Below are 18850 nucleotides of genomic sequence, written 5' to 3' on the forward strand. Positions count from 1 at the left end.
AGGGCGATCGGAAGTGGGGAAAGAGCCGTGTTCGAAGCGGATCGTGTCTGTACGAGGCCGGGGATACGAATTCGGCAAAGGGTGCTCGTGAGGGAACGGTGAGATATCTTCCGAAAGCTCATAATCCAAGCAGGAAGGGTGTTTTCCTGTGGGAGAACACCCTGTTTAATTCCGAACGGGGTGAAGAACTCCAGGCGACTGACGGCGGGGGAGAATCGCTCACCCTCATCCCCACAGATTGGGTGGCGGGGCCCCGATCCATCTCGTAGCACCACCACCGACAGCCACGTTGACCCCGGAGTATGAGGTGGACTTTGGGCATCTCTTGGTGCGTTAAGAAGTCCGAGAAGCCGTTTCGAAAGGGAGGAAGGATTCAGTGGGCATGAAAGGAATCTCTCCCCAGCGATCAGCCCAAGAAACAGCTCCTCCAGTCCTGTGTCAATATGGAATCAAACGCTCCCAGATCCCTCCTCGCTTTGCTAAGAAGCAAGGCCGGGAGTTAGCAGGCGGTGACAAAGTCTTCCTTTTTTTTTTAATAGAAAAGAAAATGAACGAAAGATAAGCAAACGGAGACAAGCTTCTGTGTTCGTACAGAGGTGCGGCGGCCGCGCCCGGTGGCTACTCACACCTGCACTTTTTGGATCTGTTTGTCGTTGTCCGCGGGCTCCACCATGGGGCTGGGCGTGTAGTTGAAAGGAGTCACCCGAGCAGCCCGGCTTGGGGAGCTGTGCCTGCTTGGGGGGAAGTTCCCGAGGGAGCTGACGGGCACCTCGTGCGTGAAGGAGATGGGCACCGCCGCGGGGGCCTTGCCTGGATTGGAACCGCCTGCGTCTTCTGCTTCTGAGAACGCAAGGAGCGCAGCCTTGTTCTCCATCGTCGGGGAGGTGCTGGAGTTGGTTTTGGCGGCGGAGAAGTCTTCTGTCTGCACGACGGCGTCGCTGGTCTTCCGCAGGACCTGTGGGGCCTCTTCCTCCTCCAAGGTGCTGACTAGCGGCAGGGCCGTGGGAGGGAGGGTGGTCTTCAGGATGTGGGGGACGTCCTCGTCTCGGATGCGCTTCCACGTCCCCCTGACCATCTCTCGCTGTGCCTCTTCGGCCTGCTTTTCCGGCGCTCCCAGAGGAGGCACCACGGGGAGTTTGGGCCCCTCGTCGCTCTTGTGCTTCGTGGGCTCTTGGCAACCGGGAGTGGCCGGGCTGCCCGTCCTCTTGACGACGTTGATCTGAGGCGACGACGAGTACCGTTTGAACGGCTCCGGCGGGCCGTTGCCCGTTTTGACCGGGAGCCTGCAGGGGCTTTCCGAGCTGGTCCGCCTGGGAGGCCTCATGCCTGCCGGGACCCCGTGACTCGACAGAGGCCCCCGTGAGACGACAGGCCGCTGCATCAGCCCCCCGGACTTGTCCGCCTTGAGCTCGTCGCACCGGGAGGAGCAGAGAAAGACGGGCGGCAGGCCGGGGCGGCCCCTCCGAGGTGAAGCGGCCGGGGAGAGCGTCGAGTTTGGCTGCGGCGACGAAAGCTCGGCCCGGTGCCTCATGAGCAGGCCGGACGACTCCTTGATGAACGTCAGTTGCCTCAGGAAGCCGGAGCGGTCTGACTCGCTGGCGGCGGACCTCGCGGAGGACATGCGGACCAGATTGAGGTGGCTGCTTTGCAGGGTGGGCTTCCCGCCGGTCTGCGGCCTTGTCCCTCTGCCTCTCCCCACCTGCTCCTCCAAAGTAGGCATGGCGTTCCGGGCCGGCAGCGTTTTCTTCATCGGCTTCTGCATGAAGGGGATACGGACGGGAGACTTATGGGTCTTGTGTTGCTTGGGGACAGGAGACTTCTGCACCGGCTTGGGATTCTGGCCGGGAGATGTGGCGTTCCCGTTTGCCTTCCCAGCTTCCCGAGTCGGTATCTGCCGGCCGGGCGGCTGCGAAGGGGACGTCAGCTTCTTCTGGTTGGGCTGAGACGGCGTGGACGTCCGGGACGACCCTGAGGAAGGGGCTTTCGTCATCCGGGCCGGCGGAGTCGCGCTGCGTTTCGGCAAGGTGAGGTCCACCATCTCCGAGATCTTCCCTGGCCTGTGGAGGCTCCGAGACCTCTGCTGGTTCAGGCTGAGGTTCTTCACAGGCACTTCCTGCTTCGCTGGGGGTCCTGCCTTCTTCGGGGCGGCTCTGGGGCTCTGTGCCGGCGAGTCCTTCGCCACGTTTGGCATGTAGATCACCGTACGGCCTCGGAAGACCACCGGCAAGTTGGTGAGCGGCTTCTGCTGAACGTTCTTCTCCGCCCGACTGTTCTGGGCCCTGGGACCTCCTGTGGCGACCTTCTTGCCACCCTGGAACGCCCTCGGAAGGTCTTTCTTCTCCACGTGACGGCCGGGGACCTTCCTGCCGGCCTTCTTCTCCTTCCTCTCCAGAGACAGCTGCAGCGTGGATCCCGATGACAGGCCGGACATGAAAGAGAGAATGGAGTCCGATTCAGAGGACGGGTCGCGGGCAAAGGAGGAGGCCGCCTGGTGCAGCCAGGTGACAATGGAGTTGGCTCCTTCCTGGATCGCCTTCCAGTCGACACTGTCCAGGTCTGAGGCAGCTTCGTCCGGTGTGGCCTCTGGCTTCCGCTCATGGGGCTTCCTCCCCTTCCTCTCCTTCTCGCCCTGCTTCCTTTTCCCCGAGTGCCTCCTCCTCTTGGCCGCGGCTGACCCGACCCCCTTGGGTAGCAGGTTGTCGTCCGAGTCACAGCTGAGGGAGCTCCCCGAGCTGCCCCTCCGCTTGGACAGCGCTGCCCGCATCTCCTGCCGCCGGCTCAAGGCCAGCTTGGCTCGGCCGTACAGCTGCCCCCTCCCGTCTGCGTGGCACAGCTCCACGTCACTCAGGGAACTCAGAGAGGAGCTGAGGGAATAGCATGGGGGTGTCTCGTCCGCAATGAGGTTGCTGCGCAGCTTGGCAGCCATCTTGGTTTTCGGCGGCGGCTGCCTGGAAGCAAACTCGGCCTCTTTCTTGACCCAAGCTTCCTTTCTTTGGCCTTTGCCGGGCGCTCCGGCCTTCCTCCTGGGCGAACGTCTCACCCCGAGTTCCGCCAAGTCGTCTGAGTCGTTCTCGTAGAAGCAATAGACCGCCTCTTCAGTCGGCGTGGTGTGGCAGAGCGACTGGAAGACCATGTCGCTGCTGCCGTTCTCCTGAGGGGCGTCTTTCCTGGAACGGCTGCCTTCCGAGCTGGCCCTCAGGCTGCCCTGCCTCACGAGCGTCAACTCCAGGTTTCTGAGGGGGACGTGTCCTCGCTTGGACTCGGCTGACTGGGCCCGGCCTGTGCGGAGCGGGCTGGTGTGGCTTGAGCCCGTGTTGTGCTTGTACGCGGACGCCACCCGGGTTGGCGTGGAATGGCTGGAGGTTATCCTTCCGGCCCGGAAGCCTCCCACCTCACCCTGGGCCGCCTCCATCTTGAGGCCTAATCCACGTGGGCCCAGAGCTTCCCTCCTCCTCCCGGAGCACTGCCTCAAGTCCGCCTCCTCCTTCGTCGGGTACTGGAGCGTCTCGTCGCTCAGGGAAGCCGCGCTGGAGAAGTTGACCGGAGTCCCTTCAGCCGAGTCGGTGAAGGAATCCTCATCGCCGATGTAGTCTTTGCTGGGCCTCGTGGCGGCCGCCGAACGCCTGTGCTTGGGGAGACCAAGGTGAGAACTGGCGGGGACCAGCATATAAACTGGGACGTGCACTGGCTTCTTGGTTTGAGGGTTCAGAACCTGGCCCGGAAACCCGGAGACGAGAGACGTCCGCACTTTCCGGAAGCGGGACGGCATGGCCGAATTGATGCACTCCTTCAAGATCTCGATGTCTTCGTCAGAGGTCAGCTCAAGGCGCTCTGGCTTCCTCTGGCTCTCGGCGGCCCTCTCTTCCTCGTGTGCCGCGAAGCCCAGGCCGCCGCTCCTGTCGGGGAAAGGGGGCATCAACTTCAACTCCACGTCCTTCTGTACATAGTGTTCGTGGAGAGGAAGAGCGCTCAAGCTGGAGGCGCAGGAGAAGTTCTCGTTGGGCTTCTCCACGGTGAAGTAGACCATGGAGTCGAGGTCTTGGGGCACCTGGAACCGCTCCTTGAAGTCCGTGATCTCCATGAACTTCTTGACGTTGTTCTCCCACTGGATGTTGAACTGGCTTGCCTCCTTCTCCGGCTGACCGCTGAGCTCGAACAGGGGTGTTTTGCTGCGGCTGGGGGGCATGGTCTGCCCGGGACTATCGGGCAGCTCGCTGGGACTGATGGTGCCACTGATCATCTCGCTGCAGGGCTCGCTTTGGATGGAACTGGCGATGGACGGACTCTCGAAGCTGCCCAGTGAACTAACCGAACTGCAGCGGCTCATCACCAGCGGCGTCTCCTGTATGTAGTTCTCCGAGGAGCTGGACGGCGTCAAGTCCTCCGGCCGGCAGGGCGAAGCTCCGCGGAGGAAGACCTTCTCCTTCTTGGGGAAAGGGATGGCGATGGGCTGCGAGGCGGCCGGGGCAGGCTCCGCTTGCCCTCCCTTCCGCGCCTCCTCCATCTCGGCCACCTCTTCCACCTCGATGATCTCCAGCGAGGAGTCGCTGTCCGTCTCGTTCTCGCTGTGGCTCTGCCCGTCCAGGACGTTGTCGGCCGAGGAAAGCGAAGACAACGAGCTGCAACGAGAGAAGCAGATCGGCGTGTCTTCCACCGAGTACTTCTGCAGCTGCTCTTGCGCCGCGGGGGCCGGGGGCCGAGCGGGCAGCTTCTCAGGAATCTTGCTCAGGTTTTCGATCGACTTCAGCGACAAGCTGGGGTAGAAGGGACCGGCTCCCTGCGGCCCGACCGTTTCGGGCGCTGAGCTACCGTCCCCAATGCTCTCCACCAGGGGGACATGTTGGTAGGACGGTGAGAGCTTAATCGTGTGGACTTTGGGGTCTGCGTTTAGCTCATTGCTTAGAACTTTTGTCTGGGGTTCTGGCTCCTTCTCGGCAACAGCGGCGTCAGCTTTCGGGATCTTCCCGAGGTTTTCTGGCTTTTCCGCCACCTCTCCTGTCCCGTGACGTTTCTTTCCCAGCACCTCCGCCTTCTCTGGCCTGTTGCTCAAGATGTTTTTCAGGTCCAGGCGGCTGGGCCGCTTCTGGTAGCGATGCAGTTCATCTTTAAAATCCAAGAAGGATGTTCCGGTGCACGGCTTCATGTGCTCCTTGGTGCAGTAACCGTCGCTGGTGCTCCCGCTGTTGAGGCTGTCGTTGGAGAGGCTGGTGTAGGCCGTCTTCAGCCGCAGGAGGGTGTGGGCGCGGCACAGGCCTTCCCGCTTGGCAAAGCCGCTGGCGTCCGACAGCCGGCACGGCGAGCATGACTGCGCACGGGCCTCGTGCACCTCCTCCAGCCCCAGCTGCCAATCCAAGCAGTGGTCTTCAGAGCTGAGGCTGAAGCTGTCGTCCGACGACGTGTGCAGGACGGAGATGTCCTCCACCAGCTTGTCGATCTTGGCCACGGCGGTGGAGATTTTGTTGGCCAGCTTCTCGGCCGCCGCGGAGACGTCCTCGTCCGGACGGAGCAGCGAAGGGGCCACCTGGGCAGCTTCCGCCGGACGGCTCCCATCCTTTTCGGGCTCGGGGCACCTCCGTGGAGCACCGGCTCGTGGCAACGCCTGCCCTTGGAGGAAGGAGGAGTTCAGGAACATGGAGAGGACAGAGGCGTTCCCTGTTTCGGAGGCGTTGGGGCCCTCGTCGTCGTCAAAGCACCCCGAATCGGAGGCGTAGTCTTTCACCAAACTCTCTATGTGCCTTATGGGCTTTTTGGCACTCTGTGTCTTCAAAGTCTGCTTCTCCAGGCTGTCAAAGGCCTCGGCCAAGTGTTTCGTGTCCAGCTCGGCCTCCAGCGCCTTCTGCTTCCTCATATAAAGCGACGGCATACAGGACCCCGGCGAGATGACCACGGCGTCTTTGTATTTCGGGGGGCGGTTGGCCAGGAGGTTCCGCAAGGCTGCTGCGCTGCCCATGGCGATCATCTTGTGCTTGGAGTGCACGAGGTTTCGGAGCATGCTGACGGCGCCCAGGTCCCACAGGAGCTCCTGGTCTTTGGGGCTGCGGGCCGAGAGGTTCCAGAGGGTGCCGCAGGCGTTGCTGACGATGGTCAGGCTGTGCGACTTGAGGTGCTGCAAGAGAGTCTGCAGGCAGCTGTGGTCTCTCAGGACTTGCCTGGAAGACAGTCGGGTGGGGAATAAATTAAAAACAACAACAGTGGCATGGACCTGCGTTTCACTGAACAGTGGTGCCTTGGTTCTCAAACTTAATCCGTTCCAAAACCAAAGCGTTCCAAAACCAAGGCGCGCTTTCCCATAGAAAGCAATGCAAAACGGATTAATCCGTTCCAGACTTTTAAAAACAACCCCTAAAACAGCAATTGAACGTGAATTTTGCTCTCTAATGAGACCGTTGATCCATAAAACGAAAGCGATAAACAATGTAAAGGTAAAGGGACCCCGACCATTAGGTCCAGTTGTGGCCGACTCTGGGGTTGTGGCGCTCATCTCGCTTTACTGGCCGAGGGAGCCGGCGTACAGCTCCCGGGTCATGTGGCCAGCAGGACTAAGCCGCTTCTGGCGAACCAGAGCAGTGCACGGAAATGCCGTTTACCTTCCCGCCGGAGCGGTACCTATTTATCTACTTGCACTTTGACGTGCTTTTGAACTGCTAGGTTGGCAGGAGCAGGGACCGAGCAACGGGAGCTCACCCCGTCGCAGGGATTTGAACCGCTGACCTTCTGATCGGCAAGCCCTAGGCTCTGTGGTTTAACCCACAGCGCCACCCGCTGTACAATGTACTGCACTATAAAATAAACACGACAGCATTGTAGATGATAAAAATTAAAATCAAACTTTTTTCTTAGCTGCACAGAAGCACAGCTTCTGAAAGGTGCAGGCGCCCCGGAAACAATAGCCGACAGTTGCATCGGACGTTCAGCTTCCGAAAAATGTCCAAAACCCGGAACACTTACTTCTAAGGTTTTCAGCGTTTGAGAACCAAGGTACCACTGTACTCAAACGCCTTGTGTCCCAAACCTGGAAGTGAGTGTTCTGGTTTTTGAACATTTTCAGAAGCCGAACGTCCGATGCAGCTATCGGCTATTGTTTCCGGGGTGCCGGCGCCAATCAGAAGCTGCGCCTTGGTTTTTGAACGTTTCGGAAGTTGAACAGAGGGAGGGAGATGCGCTCAGTGGCGGCCGAGAAACAGAGGGAGAGAGTCACTGACCTGTAATCTTCCTTGGTAGCCACGAGGCTGGAGACATTCCTTAGGATCCCTCCTCCGCTCTCAATGATGGCCAGTGAGTTGCTTTGGCATTTATAGGTGAGGGTGCTGACCAGGAAGCCAAGGGCCCCATCCACCAGACAGATGGCGGCTTTGTTCTCCGTACTGTGAGCTGAGAGATTCCACAAGGCGCTGAGAATGCTTTTGAGGGTCGATTCCTAGCACAGAACAGCAGAGAGACAGAGGCAATGAAGCCGTGTTCGCCCCTGGCGTTCTTATTACAATGGTACCTCGGGTTGCATACACTTCAGGTTACATACGCTTCAGGTTACAGACTCTGCTAACCCAGAAACAGTGCTTCAGGTTAAGAACTTTGCTTCAGGATGAGAACAGAAATCGTGCTCTGGTGGCGTGGTAGCAGGAGGCCCCATTAGCTAAAGTGGTGCTTCAGGTTAAGAACAGTTTCAGGTTAAGTACGGACCTCCGGAACGAATTAAGTACTTAACCCAAGGTACCACTGTATTACTATTATTTTGTGCCTTTTAATTCTTTTTTTATTTTACACATTTTTATCAATTTTTTTAACATATCATTTCCAACAATCATTTAACATAAATTCTTACCTTATACAATATTTTGGACTTCCATCAACAACCGCTGAAGATTTTCCATTCTTTATCACTTATTCCACATTTCTTAATTTCTCTATTATAGTCATACCTCTTGTTACATTCGGTTCAGGTTATGTTCTTTCAGGATACGTCCCGCGGCGACCCAGAAGTAACGGAACGGGTTACTTCCGGGTTTCACCGCATGCGCAGATGCTCAAATGATGTCACGCGCATGCACAGAAGCGACGAATCGCGACCAGCCCTGACGCGGGTTGCGTTCTGCTCATGTTGCGAACGGGGCTCCGGAACGGATCCTGTTCGCAACCAGAGGTACCACTGTACTTCTAATTATCATTAACTAATAATTCTCTTCCTAATCTTCCTTGCAATATTTCACATAATCCTCCTTACAGAACTTCTTGCAGTCCTGCTAGCGTAATCTGTTTATTACAATTGCTTTTTAGATAGTTCAAATGTTTACTCCAGTCTCCTAAGAATCTCTGGTCCCACAGGTTTCAAATCCGTCCTGTTATGTGTTTGCCCCAGGCGTTTGGAGTACTATGGTAAAGGTAAAGGGACCCCTGACCATTAGGTCCAGTCGTGGCCAACTCTGGGGTTGCGGCGCTCATCTTGCTTTATTGGCCGAGGGAGCCGGCGTCCAGCTTCCGGGTCATGTGGCCAGCAGGACTAAGCCGCTTCTGGCAAACCAGAGCAGCGCACAGAAACGTTGTTTACCTTCCCGCCAGAGCGGTACCTATTTATCTACTTGCACTTTGAGGTGTTTTCGAACTCCTAGGTTGGCAGGAGCAGGGACCGAGCAACGGGAGCTCACCCGTCATTGTGGGGATTCGAACCGCCGACCTTCTGATCGGCAAGTCCCAGGCTCTGTGGTTTAACCCACAGCGCCACCCGTGTCCCTTGGAGCACTATGAAACCGCTTTAAATCAACTGTGGGCTTCTCTCCCAGAGGATCTTGGGAGCTGTGAACCGCCCTGAGACCTTTGGAGTGGTAACCTCGGAAGTCGGACAGAATCCGTTCTCGAAGTCCGTTCGTCTTCCAAAACGTTCGGGAACCAAAGCGCGGCTTCCGATGGGCTGCAGGTTGTCCGAGAGAGTGGAAGGCCATTGCCGCATTTGCCCCAACGAGCTTCCACCATTGGCAAGCAATGGACTGCTGAGACCACATAACACCAGTCCTGAAAGACCTACATTGGCTCCCAGGATGTTTCTGAGCACAATTCAAAGTGTTGGTGCTGACCTTGAAAGCCCTAAATGGCCCAGTAGACCTGAAGGAGCATCTCCACCCCAGACACCGGGGTCCAGCTCCGAAGGCCTTCTGGCGGTTCCCTCCCTGCGAGAAGCGAGGTTACAGGGAACCAGGCAGAGGGCCTTCTCGGTGGTGGCACCCTCCCTTCAGATGTCAAGGAAATAAACAACTATCTGACTTTTAGAAGACATCTGAAGCCAGTCCTGTTTGGGGAAGCTTTTAATGTTTGATCTTTTACTGTGTTTTTAATTATCCTGTCAGAAGCAACCCAGAGTGGCTGGGGAAACCCAGCCAGATGGGCGGGGTATAAATAATAATTATTATTAGCTGCTTCCCAGCTCACCTTGTTGGCCCGCAAGGCACACTGCATCAGACCCGTGACACTGCCGACTTCCCTCAACACCTTCTTGCTATTCATGTCGGCCCGCCAGGAGAGGTTGCGGAGGATGCTGGAGACCACCTGAGAGGAGGAAAAAGAAGAGGATCCGGAGGGAAGCTGATTACTGATCTTGGAAGGGCACAGAGTTCAAATGACGGTAGCCAGCGGCTTTAGAAGGCTGCTGTGTGTGTGTGTGACTTGGCTAAACTCAGAGGGATTTGCTGATCCAGGACTAAACTATGGAACTCCCTGCCAATGGACACCAGGCTTCCCTGTGCTCTTTTCGGTGCCTGCTAAAACATCTTCATTCGGAGAAGCCTATCCAGTTATATAGAATGTATTTTAATTTGGTTTGGTGTAGTGGTTAAGAGTGGTAGTGTCGTAATCTGGGGAACCGGGTTCGCGTCTCTACTCCTCCACATGCAGCTGCTGGGTGACCTTGGGCTAGTCACACTTTATGAAGTCTCTCAGCCCCACTCACCTCACAAGAGTGTTTGTTGTGGGGGAGGAAGGGAAAGGAGAATGTTAGCCGCTTTGAGACTCCTGAAGGGGAGTGAAAGGTGGGATATCAAATCCAAACTCTTCTTACCATTTTTTTAATTTAAAAAAAGGTTTTCAGTGGTGGTTTTCAGTTGGGTTTTTTTGCTGATAATTTTACCGCTTTATTCTTTGTGTCGTCGTTTTGCCTTTGCATCTGGGCGACATAGAAATCTTGTGCGATAAATAAATAATATAAATCGGGGAAAATACATGCTAAAATGTCTACAAATGTCCACAGGTGTCTGCCCCCCCCCCCAATTTTTTTTGTAATTTTTACAAACCAATGTGGGAATGTGGAGAACTTAACTGAAGGTGAGTAGAGGGGGGAGGGGACAAAAATGGAGAGGAAGTGAAATGGATGGATACACTCATTCCTCATTGTGACAACCCTGCACATCGGCCCAATGCATCTGGAGAGGGGTGCCAGGTTGGTGAGGAAGTGTGTGGAAGTCTGCTGCGGAAGTGCGGAAGTCTTCTTCCGAAGTCTGAGGAAGTGTGGAAGTCTTTTGTGGAAGTGTGTGGAAGTATGTGGAAGTATGTGGAAGTCTTCTGCCAAAGTGTATGGAAGTATGTGGAAGTCTTCTGCCAAAGTGTGTGGAAGTATGTGGAAGTCTTCTGCCAAAGTGTGTGGAAGTATGTGGAAGTCTTCTACCAAAGTGTGTGGAAGTATGTAGAAGTCTTCTGCCAAAGTATGTGGAAGTCTTCTGCCAAAGTGTGTGGAAGTATGTGGAAGTCTTCTGCCAAAGTGTGTGGAAGTATGTGGAAGTCTTCTGCCAAAGTGTGTGGAAGTATGTGGAAGTCTTCTACCAAAGTGTGTGGAAGTATGTAGAAGTCTTCTGCCAAAGTATGTGGAAGTCTTCTGCCAAAGTGTGTGGAAGTATGTGGAAGTCTTCTGCCAAAGTGTGTGGAAGTATGTGGAAGTCTTCTGCCAAAGTGTGTGGAAGTATGTGGAAGTCTTCTGCCAAAGTGTGTGGAAGTATGCGGAAGTCTACGGAAGTGTGGAAGTCTTCTTCCGAAGTCTGAGGACGTGTGGAAGTCTTTTGTGGAAGCGTGTGGAAGTCTGCTGTGGAAGTCTGCACAGAACTGTGTGGAAGTCGGCTCGGGAAGCTTGCTGTGGGCAGACGCAGTTCACACCCTCCCCCCCGCCTTTGAGCTATCCTTACCTGGTGGAGCTCTTCGCTTTCAGATGCCAACTGCGCCACAATGGCCTGCATACATCTCTGGCGGGAGCACAACGTCGCCTGGGTGGGGGGAAATGAGAAACGAGGGAGGAGAGGTAGGGAGAAGGGTCATCATCTGAGAAACTGCTGTGGTCCCCCTTCAAAACCAGCTCGCCCCTTTGCCTTCAAATGCTCCTCATTTCTGCATTTCGCCTCCAAAGCGCAATGCGCCCATAAACACTGGACTGGTGTCTCCCCAGCATTTTTTGGGGTGCTCCCCTTTGCTTCCACAAACTCATCCCCAGTGCTCCCCTACCCCACATATAAGAAAGCAACGTTCAGTGGTTTGCTGGACTGACTGCAGAAAATCATAAATTCAAAACAGTGACGGTTAATCTGGTATGCAGGATGAGACCCTCCCTGCCCACAGACTGTCTCTCCAGAGTGGTGCATGCTCTGGTTATCTCCCGCTTGGACTACTGCCATGCACTCTACGTGGGGCTACCTTTGAAGGTGACCCGGAAACTACAACTAATCCACAATGCGGCAGCTAGACGGGTGACTGGGAGCAGCCACCGAGACCATATGGGACTCTCAGTCATTCTGGACTCACAGCTGTCCATGGAGGCACAGGTCCATTCTGTGTCCAGGGCAGCTGTTTACCAGCTCCATCTGGTACGCAGGATGAGACCCTGCCTGCCTGTGCATTGTCTCGCCAGAGTGGTGCATGCTCTGGTTATCTCCCGCTTGGACTACAGCCATGCGCTCTCCGTGGGGCTGCCTTTGAAGGTGACCTGGAAAATACAACTAATCCAGAATGTGGCAGCTAGACTGCGGACTGGGAGCGGCCGCTGAGACCACATAACACCGGTCCTGAAAGATCTACGTTGGCTCCCAGGACGTTTCCGAGCACAATTCAAGGTGTTGGTGCTGACCTTTAAAGCCCTAAATGGCCCAGTATCCCTGAAGGAGCGTCTCCACCCCCACCGTTCAGCCCAGACACTGAGGTCCAGCTCCGAGGGCCTTCTGGAGGTTCCCTCACTGCGAGAAGCCAAGTTACAGGGAACCGGGCAGAGGGCCTTCTCGGTGGTGGCGCCTGCCCTGTGGAACGCCCTCCCACCAGATGTCAAAGAGAACAACAACTACCAGACTTTCAGAAGACATCTGAAGGCAGCCCTGTTTAGGGAAGTTTTTAACATTTGACGTTTTATCGTGTTTTTAATATTCTTTTGGGAGCCGCCCAGAGCGGCTGGGGAGGTCCAGGCAGATGGACGGGGGGGGGGGGTATAAAGAATACATTATGATGATTGTTATGTTTTCAAAGTCCGATAGGGACCTACAACTCCGGCGCTGCCCCACGGAACCCCTATAGATGCTTCGCTCGCACTCAGCCTTCCCCCTGAACCGGTTGCAGGTGCCTGGACTTTCCCCCGCATGTTACCGTATTTTTCACTCTATAGGACGCACTTTTCCCCCTCCAAAAATGAAGGGGAAATGTGTGTGTGTCCTATAGAGTGAATGCAGGCTCCTTGGCTTCAGCGATAGCAACGCGAAGCCTCCGAAGTGCATAGGGAGCGCTCCCCTCACGCTCCGGAGGCTTCGCATTGCTTTCACTGAAGCCCCTGGAGTTCCTGCTGCGCTCCGAAGGCTTGCGGATAGCCGTCTGAAGCCTGGAGAGCAAGAGGGGTCAGTGCACACCGGGGACTTCCGGGGTGGCGCCATCGGTAATGGCCGCTTCTCTCTAACTTGGAGGGAACTGGCTCTACGGAATCTGGGTCCTGCCGCTACGGCGCAGTGGGGACCCCAAAAAAAATCACAGGCAGGTGAAGCCTGTGACCGTGGGACTCAGCGGGCACCGTTTGCGCCCCCCCAACTGTTAAAGGAGCTCGGCAACGGGCTCCGGAGCGGAGCGGGGGTGGCGTGGTGCTGTGAGCAAATTGCTTCTTCCGTGGAGCGAAGCCGCGAAGCTGTTACCGGAGAGCGCTGCCTTTTTCCTGGGATAATCGGACTTTGAAAACAACTACCCGTGAGTAGGATTAAATTGGACCTAAAAGAAAAAGTCTAATTTGGTACGGAGCGGGGAAGGTACAACCAGGAAGTCTGCCTTCCTTGTATTGTAAATAGATCAAAGCAAAGAGACCCTAAAGCGGAAACACAGAAAGTTACTTATTAAGCGGAAACACAGAAAGTTACCTATTGGTCTCTAGGCTTCGCTTCGCTGGAGAGGCACTGCACAGTTTCCCCTCTCTGTGCAGCGCCCCTTCAGCGAAGCGGAAGGAGAAATGGAAGGGGATTCGCTGAAGGGGCGCTGAGCAGAGAGGGGGAGAATCCCCCCCCCCGTTCTCCCGCTCCTATGGTCCGGTGCGTCCTATAGAGCGAAAAATACGGTACTTTCTTTTAGTGCCTTCAAGCCTCAGACGTTTCTCTGCTTTGGGATTCCGTGGGCCAAGTGATGCCGAAATCTCAGCCGAAGCGCATTCCCACCCCCCACAGTACCTTGTTGACAACGTCCCCAAACGTGAGGTTCGTCAGAGCCATGCCGGTGTAACGCCGCAGGGCCAGATTGAGGGGATCGCTGGTCATTTGGTGCATTTCATAGTCCACGTGCAACAGTTCGGCAACGGCCTGCAAACCGCCTAGGAAGAAGAAAAGGGAGGCTTCTGTGTTTGGCCCCAGACGTATTAAAGAGCATCTCTTTCTCTCTTAATGTCATTTTTAGTTGTTTTCCATTTTGTAATTGTTATGTACTGAGTTGAATAGGATCCAAAATGCAGCAGTCTGATTGGTCCTAGAACAATAGGATCCAGAATGCAGCAGTCTGATTGGTCCTAGAACAATAGGATCCAGAATGCAGCCGTCTGATTGGTCCTAGAACAATAGGATCCAGAATGCAGCAGTCTGATTGGTCCTAAAACAATAGGATCCAGAATGCAGCCGTCTGATTGGTCCTAGAACAATAGGATCCAGAATGCAGCAGTCTGATTGGTCCTAGAACAATAGGATCCAGAATGCAGCCGTCTGATTGGTCCTAGAACAATAGGATCCAAAATGCAGCAGTCTGATTGGTCCTAGAACAATAGGATCCAGAATGCAGCAGTCTGATTGGTCCTAAAACAATAGGATTCAGAATGCAGCAGTCTGACTGGTTCTAGAACAATAGGATCCAGAATGCAGCAGTCTGATTGGTCCTAGAACAATGCAGCAGTCTGATTGGTCTGCAGGAGCCACCCAATCCAGCTCCAGGTGGAAGTGAATCCACAACCTGATTGGCCTACAGGAGAATCCCGGAATTAGCCAATCACATGCAGCCCATTGTGTAAATAATGTATATAAAGTAGATATTGTGGGGGAACTTCCATTCCTCCTCTCCACTATGAGCTGAATAAAGAGCATGAAATCCACTCTCGACTCCGAGTATATTTCAGTAATATACAGTCATACCTCAGGTTACAGATGCTTCAGGTTGCGTTTTTTCGGGTTTCGGACCGTCGAAACCCGGAAGTACTGGAACGGGTTACTTCCGGGTTTCGGCGGTCGCGTATGCGCAGAAGTGCTAAATTGCGCTTTGCGCATGCACAGAAGACCAAATCGCAACCGGCACCACTGCAGGTTGCGAACGTGCAAGAATGTTACTCGCCCAAAAATGGAAACCAGAAGGAAGTCCCAGCAAAGGAAGAACGGATACAGAAACCTAGCTTAGGGCTACGCAGAAATTCGTGAAACTTACCAGAAGAATAAGAAATCAAGATAAACTTTTTAAAAAATAAAAGAATGGAAATGTTCTGTTGAATATTTAGAGATAAATTGTAAGCAGATAAGAACATTGGCCGGGTTATTGTAATGACCCGCAGTTTTATAAGGGTATATATTTAGATGAATAAACGAGCAAATTAAGTTAATTTGGATATGCAGAAGATATTAAAAATGAATTTAAGGAACAGCGCGGGAAGAGGGGGAAGGAAGTCAAGGTTGGAAATGGTAGAATGACTGTAAAATTAGCGAAAGGTATAAACCTGAAAAGCACAAATATTTTTTTTTTAAAAAAAAGAAAGAAGAACAGAGCTGTGGAATTGTAGAGTGAAGGGAACCCCAAAGGGCATCTAGCTCAACCCCCGACAAGGCAGGAATCCGAGAAAAGCAGGGAGAGGGCACAGAGAGCGAGAGACAAGCAGGACGGGGAAGATATCGGCCACATTTTATTTATTTTATGCAGAAAGTAATTATGGCTAGATAGTCACAGACACAAACTCAGATATGCAGATGACACAACCTTGATGGCAGAAAGTGAGGAGGAATTAAAGAATCTTTTATTGAGGGTGAAAGAGGAGAGCGCAAAATCTGGTCTGAAGCTCAGTATCAAAAAAACGAAGATCATGGCCACTGGTCCCATCACCTCCTGGCAAATAGAAGGGGAAGAAATGGAGGCAGTGAGAGTTTTTACTTTCTTGGGCTCCATGATCACTGCAGATGGTGACAGCAGCCATTAAATTAAAAAAACGCCTGCTTCTGGGGAGAAAAGCAATGACAAACCTAGACAGCATCTTAAAAAGCAGAGATACCGCCTTGCCAACAAAGGTCCGTATAGTTAAAGCTCTGGTTTTCCCAGTAGTGATGTATGGAAGTGAGAGCTGGACCATCAAGAAGGCTGATGGCCGAAGAATGGATGCTTTTGAATTCTGGTCCTGGAGGAGACTCTTGAGAGTCCCATGGACTGCAAGAAGATCAAACCTCTCCATTCTGAAGGAAATCAGCCCTGAGTGCTCACTGGAAGGACAGATCCTGAAGCTGAGGCTCCAAGACTTTGGCCACCTCAGGAGAAGAGAAGACTCCCTGGAAAAGACCCTGATGTTGGGAAAGATGGAGGGCACAAGGAGAAGGGGATGACGGAGGACGAGATGGTGGGACAGTGTTCTCGAAGCTACCAGCATGAGTTTGACCAAACTGCGGGAGGCAGTGGAAGACAGGAGTGCCTGGCGTGCTCTGGTCCAGGGGGCCACGAAGAGGCGGACACGACTAAATGACTAAACAACAGCAACAGTCACAGACAAGGGATTCTACGGCGTCATATTTTGTGGGAGGGAAGGAGAATGATAGAAACTTAATTTCCACTTACCTAACTCGTTCATCGCCCGGCGATAGTCTTCGTCGAAGGAGAGTTTCATGATAGCACACGTGGCTTGGCAGATTTGCGGCTCGATAGGGACGGGCCCTGCCAAGATAAACGTATATGACAAAGCGTTGAGAAATGCGGAAAATATGAAAACAACGAGAAGAGGCAAGATGATGATACTGGAGATATTCTTCAGAGGTCCAGACTATGGGGAGCCCGGAAAAATTAATAATTAACAATTCGGACTGTTATTTAGTCGTGTTTAAAAAAATTAGTTTATTGTTTTTAATTGTGGATATGTTGGTTGGTTGTTTTTATTGGAAAATCAAGAAAAGTGATTTTTTAAAAAAATGGATATGAGATGTATTTATAGATAGTTGAGCTCAGAAGGACAACTCTGCAAAAATTAACCTCTCTCAGTGGTGGACTCTGCCTTGAGACCCAGTCGAAGGGACCTAGGGATTGCTTATGGAGCAGAGTCAGGCCATGTCGTTCAGAACTGACTGGCAGAGGCCCTCCAGGGTTTAGGGCAGAAGATGCTCTCCTGAACCTTCTTGCACACCAAGCAGATGCTCTCCCCCTAAGCTAAAGGTAAAGGGTAAAGGGACCGCTGACCGTTAGGTCCAGTCGTGGCCGACTCTGGGGTTGCGGCGCTCATCTCGCTTTATTGGCCGAGGGAGCCAGCGTTCAGCTTCCAGGTCATGTGGCCAGCAGGACTAAGCCACTTCTGGCGAACCAGGGCAGCGCACGGAAACGCCGTTTACCTTCCGGCCGGAGCGGTACCTATTTATCTACTTTTGAACTGCTTTTGAACTGCTAGGTGGGCAGGAGCAGGGACCGAGCAACGGGGGCTCACCACATCGCGGGGATTCGAACCACCGACCTTCTGATCAGCAAGTCCTAGGCTCTGTGGTTTAACCCACAGCGCCACCCGCGTCCCCCTAAGCTACATCCTCTCTAAAGATCAAGTAAGATTCCAGTCCTTGCTGTTAAAGGGAAGCCGCTTTCTACGGAGACAAACGGCCACTCCGCCTAAGTCACAGGCCGGCAGAAGCTCTCCGGGGCGAACTCTTTATGAGCAAAAATACAATCTGCACAGGAACTTCAGGCCCCTGGAAGTAACCTCTGTGCAGTACCCTTTCTGGCCTGCTGCCATGGTGGCGCTATAGAGCTCGGGCCGGCGGGTGTCCCCTGATGAGCACGGTGGTCTAAACCACTGAGCCTCTTGGGCTTGCCGATCAGAAGGTCGGTGGTTCGAATCCCCGCGACGGAGTGAGTTCCCATTGCTCCGTCCCAGCTCCTGCCAACCTAGCAGTTCGAAAGCACACCAGCGCAAGTAGATAAATAGGTACCGCTTTGGCGGGAAGGTGAACGGCGTTTCCATGCGCTCTGGTTTCCGTCATGCGCCAGAAGCGGTTTAGTCCTGCTGGCCACGTGACCCGGAAAGCTGTCTGCGGACAACCGGCCTGGAAGCGAGATGAGCACCGCAACCCCGTAGTCACCTTTGGCTGGACTTAGGTAAAGGTAAAGGGACCCCTGACCATTAGGTCCAGTCGTGGCCGACTCTGGGGTTGCGGCGCTCATCTTGCTTTACTGTCCGAGGGAGCTGGCGTCCAGCTTCCGGGTCATGTGGCCAGTAGGACTAAGCCACTTCTGGCGAACCAGAGCAGCGCACGGAAACGCCGTTTACCTTCCTGCCGGAGCGGTACCTATTTATCTACTTGCACTTTGATGTGCTTTCGAACTGCTAGGTTGGCAGGAGCAGGGACCGAGCAACGGGCGCTCACCCCGTCATTGTGGGGATTCGAACCACCGACCTTCTGATTGGCAAGCCCTAGGCTCTGTGGTTTAACCCACAGCGCCAGCTGCGTCCCTTGGCTGGACTTAGTAAAAATGACCTTTACCTAGAGAGCGAGAAGGGGATTTGCAAGACCCAACTGGTTTTACCTGCTCCCTTCTCGGGGGTCTTTGCTCCCTCCTTTCCGTGTGCCTTCAGCCAGTCCCAGCAGGTCTCCGAGTAGGAGCGGATCTGCTCCAGAACGTGTAGGACTCGCATCTCCTTCTTGGCCTGCCCTTCGTCGGGCTGCGAGAAGACGATGTTGTGGAGGGCGGCGTTTGCCCGCATGCGACAGTCCTTCCCGGCGGCTCCGGGGCTCTCAGGGGCCCCTGGCTCCCGGTCCGTGTCATGGAGAATCTGGACGAGCAGGGGCAGGCAGCCGGACTTCCGCATGGCCAGACAGCTTTCCTGGGAGCTGGACATCGCTAGCAGGGTTCGGGACATGTCCTCCTTGTCCCGGGTGGCCAGCATGGAAAGGAGCCAAAATACCACCTCCACCTGCAAAAAGGCGGAAAGGGAGAATCAGGTGCAGGTCTCAAAGGTAGCCACCAGGGGGTGCTCATGTCAAAGCTGTAAAAGAGTATTGGGGAACGATGGAGAATGAATCGGAAAAAATGTTTAAAGACTATTTAGTTAAATTAATGGGAAAAGCTTGCAAATACCAGATAGGCTTAGGATTTCGATATGTAATGTGATGAATTAATATGTTTAATGCTGAACTGGAAAGAAAGAAAGATGTTAAGTGGT

At 54.0% G+C, this 18850-nt stretch overlaps 2 protein-coding genes across 4 annotated transcripts in view; one reads left to right on the forward strand and one right to left on the reverse strand.

Annotated features, from left to right (window-relative positions):
• Window positions 1-18850, forward strand: part of GAMT (guanidinoacetate N-methyltransferase) — a 242831-nt gene that overhangs the window by 97517 nt on the left and 126464 nt on the right. The window lies entirely within an intron of this gene.
• The window catches only part of APC2 (APC regulator of WNT signaling pathway 2), a 58118-nt gene continuing 39301 nt past the window's right edge, over window positions 34-18850 (reverse strand). For both annotated transcript variants that reach the window (XM_080988692.1, XM_080988693.1), the window contains exons 9-15: window positions 18214-18601; window positions 16270-16365; window positions 13653-13792; window positions 11160-11237; window positions 9421-9537; window positions 7203-7417; window positions 34-6149 (exon numbers count right to left, since the gene is read on the reverse strand). In XM_080988692.1, coding sequence (XP_080844818.1) covers window positions 623-6149; window positions 7203-7417; window positions 9421-9537; window positions 11160-11237; window positions 13653-13792; window positions 16270-16365; window positions 18214-18601 — 6561 coding nt within the window. In that variant the 3' untranslated portion in view covers window positions 34-622. The remainder of the gene's footprint in view (window positions 6150-7202; window positions 7418-9420; window positions 9538-11159; window positions 11238-13652; window positions 13793-16269; window positions 16366-18213; window positions 18602-18850) is intronic.

Source organism: Podarcis pityusensis (genome assembly GCF_964106645.2).
Source record: "Podarcis pityusensis genome assembly, chromosome: 18".
NCBI classification, from domain to species: Eukaryota; Metazoa; Chordata; class Lepidosauria; order Squamata; family Lacertidae; genus Podarcis; species Podarcis pityusensis.